Consider the following 8011-nt stretch of genomic DNA (forward strand, 5'->3'; position numbering starts at 1 on the left):
AAGAGTAGACGCAGAATGAGGTTATTAGTGATCCTTTTTCACCAATCTCACTTGAAATCTAACCTCTGTACGATGCATGGGAAATTTCTTACACGTACTATATAATTTCTAGCCTTGATGCACACTAACATGAAAATGCCGCTCCACTCATCACAAATTGATTTTGAGTCGGAATCCAGAAATCTTACAAGTTAAAACTGTAGCAACCATTAAATTCCTAAGTTTTACATATAGATAAGCTATTAGTAACATTAGCTAGTCCTCGAAATGCTCCGTGAAATTCATCAATTAGCGCGTGTCATCTGTATATCGGGAAAAATCGATTTTAAGCAACCAATCTTGACTTCTATAACTTTTGAGTGAAGTGAACCTTTAGAACATAACTCCGACTAATGACAATACAATTGATAAATAAGAGCTTCTCTTAAATATAATTCATGCTTTTAACCATAACTCATCTTGTTTATAGTTCATGATTTATTTTCAATTTATTAACCATAGCCCAAATCATAACACAAAATATATATTTTTCAAGGTAGCAGTGATTCATTGCTACTTATGCGAGTTAAGTTGAGATCCAACTTATTTTAAAAATATACCGTAATTTTTTTATTCTACTTCCTCCGATCATAAACCTAAATTTAATCTTTCAATTTTTTAAAATCAAAATACAACTCCACCAAATAAATTGTTAGTATTCCGGCACTAATATCGGGAAAGAACAAGCTGTATCTGAAATATCTTCCCACTAGAGGATTTTAATTTAGAAGTTGATAAAGTCGTGATATGAGACTATAACTTGCGAAAAAAATCATGAGATTCACTTTACTAAATCCAATTTACAACGACGAACTACCTCTATCTATTGTGAGGAAACAAATGAGTCTTGGTGTATGTTAGTGAATGAATAGGCAAATAAATCTTAATGAGAGTTATGATTTGCTTACAAGCTACAAAGTAACGCATGTGCAGTACCAAATGAAAGTCATGGTATTTCCATACAATCGTTGGTAAGCTTCTAATGTCAAGGATCACAAGTGGGTTTCATCATACGGTCTACCAGTTGCATCAGGAACAAGAAGAACAACAAATTTTTGATCTGAGTCACTGAGTTACCGATTTACCAACTCAGCGAGTCAGCAATTTAGTTTATAGGCTACAAATAATGATTAAAAAAGTCAAATGGGTTATAATTAATAAAAGCATAGGCTACATTTAAAAGAAGCCTAAATATAAGGCTAAGAGTGCTAACCAATCAAAAAAAAAGACAAAAAAAGAAAGAAAGAAGAGTGGCTTGATGGATCCGCTCGATATTACGATGATATATGGATGATGATGAAGATGCCAGTAGTAAGGATCCCGACGACTATAACTTCTATTAGCATGGTCCAAGACTTGGTATAGATGGCCCATGTTGCATCGGAAGGGAAACTAGGACAACTTTAGACCAGAGTTTCCTCCACGACAACAACACTTGCAACGCCTTACAAATTTAGATTCACCAATCGCACACTTGTTCTCAATCACACGACCTCCTAACTCCGAACAATCTTGGCTGCACCAATTTGTACAATCGACGCAATCTGAGCTTGAAATCTAGTCTCAGTGACGTCGTCTCCGGTATCACACTGACCGCCTGAAGGTGGAGGAGGGGAACATGGTGGGGGTGGTGGAGGTGTGGGTTTTTGAGAACAGCAGTCGCATTGCATTTTTCCACTCGGTGGAATAAATGAGCACTTGTAGTCAAGTAAGGTGGTACCCAATGCATCGCGTGAGCCAAAACAATAAGTCAAACAGGATGTGCATAATGCAAGCGGATGTCTTAGACGTGTAGACGCCGGTCTCAGAGTCACATTTGAAGGGTGTATCCGTAAGAACTCCAATCTCTACTGCATAAACACAACAAAATACACTGCATAGTTAGAAATCTGTTTTAAACGCTATGGATTTAGAAAATCTTGAATCTTACAGTGATACTTACAAGAAGGGAAAGCAGAGCCAACGACACTTGTGTCATCCATAGACGCAGAAACAGTCGACACTAGGAGGAACACAAGATTGTAAACCAAAACAGCACAAAAAGAAGCCATTTTCTCCCTGAAGAAATTTGGTGAATGGAGAGGATATGATACAACGACCGTTTGTTATAAATGATTACCGATTAGAGTAACCCACCGGCATCATCAGAAAATAACATTTAAAAACTCCAAGTGGAGGCCAAAAAATGAATTGCATACAATGCACCATGTGAACGACTTTGGAAAGTGATACAGTTCTTATCTTTTACTGCGTGATTGAAGGCTCCAAACCAGACCACTTGCAGAAGTTAGTTACGCTGGGAATTGAGCTGGAGTTAATCCATAGGCTGAAATATTGTGCCATATTAATTTCGACTTCTTTTTATACATTTGTATCACAACAAGGTATCATCTTGCTGACTTACTGTGAACTAGAACATTTTCGGCGTACCCCGGTAAGATTTGATCTGTAGTTAGCTACAAATTATCATCTCAGAGTACAATTAACAACCACACATAATATCTTATTAATATCATAACACAAATTCTTAATACACTATCATGTTCGTGTGCACAGTACATCAGCAATATATATATATATATATATATATATATATATATATTCGTACACTTTTGTTATACTCAATGCATCTACCTATGCATGGGCACAACAACTAGCAGAACCCTAATAGCGGTTACTAATGGCAGCTAACCGGAATTTTATCATTATAGAGATGATTAGGAAGACGGGGTTCAGGGACTGCAACTAATGGAATTTTTCTCGGCGTTGAAAGTCCCCAAATTTCCTCCGTATTCAGATCCTCAGCTCCGGCTGGTAACTTCCAAACAAAACCATGTAAGAGATTAGCTAAACTAGATTGGATTATCTTACTTCCCGATGAGTAGCCAGGGCACATCCTTCTCCCTGCTCCAAAGGGCAATAGCTCAAAGTCGTGCCCCTTGACATCAATAGTTTTTCCAATAAACCTTTCCGGGCGAAATTGTTCCGGTTCTTCCCACAATGTTGGGTCTCTTCCTATCGCCCACACGTTAACAAATGCATTCGTTTCTGATTGTATGTCGTAGTTGTTGATTTTCACACATTCACGAGTTTTTCGGGTGCTAATAACGGTGACATTGGGTGCATTCTCATTGTCTCTTTAACGATCGCTTCAATGTATGGTAGGTTTTGCATGTCTTTCTCTTCAACCCATTTTTGTCTTCCGATGACCCTATCAAGTTCTTCGGTTGCCTTTTCGAAAATTTCTGGAGTTTTTAATAGTTCGGAAATTGCCCATTCTACTGTCACGGCTGAACTCTCCGTTCCTCCTGCCATTAAATCCTGGAATTGGGCCATAACACACCGGTTTTAGTGAAAAGATTTCATGCGTGGTCTAAAATGGAGAATGTGGCTGAAAATTTTGGTTAAGTCAATGAGGTCATTATCATCCTTGTCCATACGAAACAGTTGAGTTTGAAATTATTATGCCAGAAGATAATTTTGATATTAAAGATTTCAACGCATTCCAGCGCAGTATCATAAATGATTAACCCACAAAAAGATATTTTGGAATTTCTCCTGTGGAAAAATCTGGCTGTTACCCAGAAAATTCAAAATTACTATGACATGAATTTCACAGCCAACTTAAAATCACATCATACAAAAGATTATCATCGGAAAGGTATCGAGAGTTTTCTCTGGATGAATGCAAAATGAACGGTTAACATATATAGCATGTATTGTAGGTGAAAAGTAACTTTTACCTGTGTAAATGCCTTGACGCTTGTCCTAGTAAACTTGACATCATTACTAGGATCATCGGCGAATTGTAGAAGTACATCAACCATGTCTTTAGCAACAAAATCTTTTCCTGCAACTTCTTTTTTGGAGAGATGTTCATCAAGAACATGTTCCAAAAATGTATCAAATTTCTCTGCCAAAACTTTCATTCTCTTGACATACCCTTGCAAATCCAAGAACCCTAGCCAAGGAATTGAATCACCAATATTGAAAACCCCATTTAACAAAAACAACTCTTCTAACATTTCTTTGAACTCATTTGGTGTGACAATTGAATTTTCATCTCCATCCAAATATCTTCTGCCCAAAACAATTCTACTAATCACATTCAAACTAACATCAGCAAGATGACTCTTCAGGTTAACAGCAATACGTTTCGACTTGTACAGTGCTTTCGAAAGTAATCTCATTTCTTCGATGCGTATGTACTCATATGACTCCACTCTTTTCACACTGAATAACTCAACTATGGACATCTTACGAGCTTGTCGCCAATAAGGACCATACTGAGACCAAGTTATATCGGAATAATTGTAGGTTATGATTTTTCCGGCAGCAGTTTTGGTTCGACCAGAGAAAGATACATCATGGGTCTTGAGAAATTATTTCGCCATATCCACTGATGAAGCAACTACAACTCGGTGTGACCCAAGCTTGAGTTGCATTAAAGGTCCGTATTTTTGAGACCGATTATGAAGTGAACGGTGAGGAAGGAAACCAATAAGGTTTAAGTTACCGATGATTGGCCACGCATTTGGCCCCGGTGGTGGGTTTAGTTTGTGACGGCGAAGATGGAAACCTTTTGGGAGGAGCGCAAGGGCAGCGAACCATGCTGCTGCATAAACAACATATATGATGGAAATTCCATTTACTTATTTTTGGGCAGGGATCTTTGGTGGTGTTGGTAGTTGGTTGAAATGGTTTTGCTGGTGACGAGGGTTATTCATGTAGAGGAGTAAATGGGTTGTATGATTGTAGAGCAAGACCCAAGGGGTGTGGCTATTCTTTGGTTGTTGCATTCAACGATACTTTGAGTTTGCATCTGTTGTATATATATATTATTATCCTGGCTAAGTTGGGGCCTAAGCCAATTATTCGGGGCCTGTTATTACAGGACAAAATAAGACATTTTGAAGTGAAATGAGATATCCCTTAACCGACTATTTTTTTTAATGACTAATTTATCTTTAATTAAAAAGTGTTAATCGGTTTATTAATAGATGTTTAATCTTATTAACCTAGAAATCAAGTAATGTTGATTCATCACCAAAACACGATTTTTTTTTCTTTCGAAAACACTACCCATAATCAGTTTACGTTCATGGATTCATGCATTCGTAAACTGATTTTGTGTTTGTGTTTCGCTATTCACGAAGGATATCCGAAATCGGTTAAAGTATGCATAGAAAAAATCTGATTCTAAAAATTGGGATTTCCTAGTCACATATAAACAGATTGTTTCGCATAGTCGGTTTATGTGAACATCCACATAATCCGATTCTAACAAAAAAAAAACATACAGAAAACTAGGTCTCTTCCATACCATAATCGGTTTATGTGGGCATTCACTTTTACCGATTCTGGTTAAATTTTCTTCGACCGGAAAACAAATTCAGTTTGTTGACGTGTTCATGAACATCAACAGATTGTCATAGAAATCGGTAAATATGGACATGAACCACGACCGATTATGTTAGACATAGTAACCCTAGATTGTTTGTAGTTTTAAATTTTGAGTAGATAAATCAATCACAAGTATAAAATGAAATATAGGTTGCCTCGACGATGTTTAGTTTGATTCTTTTTTCAAGAAATAAATGGTTGATGAAATTTCTTTTAAATCGATCGATGTTGTTAGAATCAATGGATGAATTTGAGTTTGAATTTTAATTTGTGAGAGAAATGATTTGAATGAGTTTTGGTTTTGAAATGATTTTGAATTTAAAAGGATAAAGATTATGATTAATTTTTAAAGTGAGGTTATCTTAATACTTTTACCTAGTTTTACCATGCAGTGATGGGACTCAAATAATCCCTATAGGCCCCAAACTAGCCAGGATTAATATATACAATGAAAGAATATACAATGAAAGATTTCTTTCGATTCTTTCGATCCGAAATCAGAATTATTTACACACTTTGAGTTTTGCATATGTTGCAAATTAGGTAAGTGAACACCCGAGGATCAGAACAGTTACGTTTCAAAATAACATCAAAGATCCCTAGTCTATGGATGACAAGATTCTTTATATCTACCAATTATAATTTACAACAAAACCAAGAACAAGGTATTAAGACAAGGTCAAGAGTTTGTTTTTTCATGAACAAAAGAATAACATATATAATATTATGTTATACGGATTGAAGTAGGTGAGCTACAGCATCAAATGAATCATCCATTTTTCATGGTTTTGAAGGACAATAAAATTATATAAACTATAGTAATTTTCTAATCCAAAAGCTAATATAATTTCTGGATCTGTTAGAATCTGTCTGATATGGTACTTAACAATTAGATTTTTATTGTTGCAGTGTCTGTGTCTTTTGATGTTGATAGGATATCATTGGATGTTTCCGCTAATGCTGAAGTTTAACTTTAGTAGTTAGGTTAGAGTGAATGATTGGTTCCACCCTGTAAGGATATGCAAGATCGTCAACGCTATTTGACCGGTCAAGAGACGATCAATAGACAATTAGTCGCTAATGGCTCGATTAGTTAATATAGATTTTAATTAACAGAAATTAATATAATAATAATTTATATACGAAAATAATACCGTTAGATAGATCTCGAAAATTTATGCGAAATGGACTACTCGAACGTGTCATTCGGACACATGACGAAGAAGAAATCATCAATTTAATATGAAGGGTAAAATGGTAATTTCGCAGTTATCATTTATTATGACATTCGAGCTTTCTTATTAAGACACCTCTATCATTCTAGAATAATCATTGGCTGCCTTTATTCGATTTTTGGACGCCTTAGTAATCTTATCGGTCTTATCTCCAAAACAATTGAGGAGAAAATCATTTTCTCTTCTTCTTTTTCTTTTTCTTCTCTGTTCTTTCTCTCCTCCTCTCTGTTGTTATCGATTTCAACGATTCTAGCTTGTTTTGTGTGAGTGTTTCGTCAAATGATTGGTGAATTGATGATTTGAGGAAGGAGGTGATGTTACTGAAGCTGTTTGAGTTCCGGAAAAGCAGAGAAATGGTAAGTGAAATTAGGGTTTTCAATAGATTTAATGTTCTGCATGAATTAATGTTATATTGACGGATTATCGAAGTGTAGATGTTTATTTAGAGTTTAACTTTAGTTTCTTAGGAGGAATAGAGTCTCAGGCTAGGTTTTGGTGATGTTGTTTTGATGAAGGAGATGGTTTTAATGGTGAGGGTTTAAAGAAGAATTGAAGATCGAGAAGGTGATTGATTTTGGAATTATTGTTTCTTAAAATTGGTAATCAAGTTTGATGCTTCAATTAGGTTGTAATCATATCAGCCAAACATGTTTAGTATTTAGGTCGTGACACACCCACAAGCGTCGGTATATCAAATCTGTTGTCATATTTTAATTGCCAAAATTATTTTTTGATTTAGTCTACTGGAGCCTGCATGCTTCATTTTAAATTAAATAAGATATCTAGTAGACTTTTAGGATGCATCCAACTTATTATTGAAGATCGATGAAAATCTTACAAAGGCTTTATTTAAAAAAAAAATCATCTAAAACTAGTAACTATCATTGATTTATCTTTCCGATTTTTTCTCTTCTATCTAACTATAATGGTAAATCCAAAGATTTTATTTGTGACAAACCAGAACTCCGCTCCAACATCACGCCATGCAGGTCGAAGCTCGTCGATGCGCCACTTGTACCATATTGACCAGATAGATGCCCGGCGATTCACTGCTAATAAACACGTTATCTTGTCATAATTTTCATATATCATATTATGAGTTTTTTTTTTCTATTATGTTTTTATATTAGGACTATTTAATAGTTTCTACAATAGAAAAACTGTCCGGAATGGGGAATACCCTATTTTAAGTGGACTCTTTTGTAGGGATAAGGGGTGTCCAAACAGGATAAATTTACCTAAATAGCCTCATCAAATTCTTTTTTTCCAACCTCAAACCAATATACTAAACTCCCTTTATCAACCTAACAACCATTACTTGAAGTAATGTTTCA

General features: G+C 35.5%; 1 protein-coding gene and 1 pseudogene across 2 annotated transcripts; both read right to left on the reverse strand.

Moving 5' to 3' along the window:
- Window positions 1–1196: 1196 nt before the first annotated feature.
- On the reverse strand, window positions 1197–2107 carry LOC113326580. Of its 2 annotated transcripts, none has more exons than XR_003348407.1 (2): window positions 1982–2107; window positions 1197–1889 (listed from the first exon to the last, which is right to left on the reverse strand). XR_003348407.1 is itself a non-coding variant. In XM_026574276.1 (2 exons), the coding sequence occupies exons 1-2, from the start codon at window positions 2015–2017 to the stop codon at window positions 1536–1538; spliced, it is 387 nt and encodes a 128-aa protein (XP_026430061.1). In that variant the 5' UTR covers window positions 2018–2094; the 3' UTR covers window positions 1197–1535. The 2 variants fall into 2 exon arrangements, 1 of the variants encoding a protein (XP_026430061.1); XM_026574276.1 differs by having other exon boundaries at window positions 1197–1886; window positions 1982–2094.
- A 609-nt stretch (window positions 2108–2716) lies between these two features.
- Window positions 2717–4691, reverse strand: LOC113326452 (annotated as a pseudogene).
- Window positions 4692–8011: the final 3320 nt, after the last annotated feature.

The sequence above is a fragment of the Papaver somniferum genome, unplaced genomic scaffold (genome assembly GCF_003573695.1).
Source record: "Papaver somniferum cultivar HN1 unplaced genomic scaffold, ASM357369v1 unplaced-scaffold_10, whole genome shotgun sequence".
NCBI classification, from domain to species: Eukaryota; Viridiplantae; Streptophyta; class Magnoliopsida; order Ranunculales; family Papaveraceae; genus Papaver; species Papaver somniferum.

Excerpts from the sequence above, each read along its gene's own strand:
- LOC113326580 (XM_026574276.1), bottom strand. The coding sequence starts at position 2,017 with ATGACACAAGTGTCGTTGGCTCTGCTTTCCCTTCTT. Across the intron at positions 1,887-1,981 it reads TGGCTCTGCTTTCCCTTCTT|AGATTGGAGTTCTTACGGAT; the intron begins GTAAGTATCACT and ends TTTATGCAGTAG.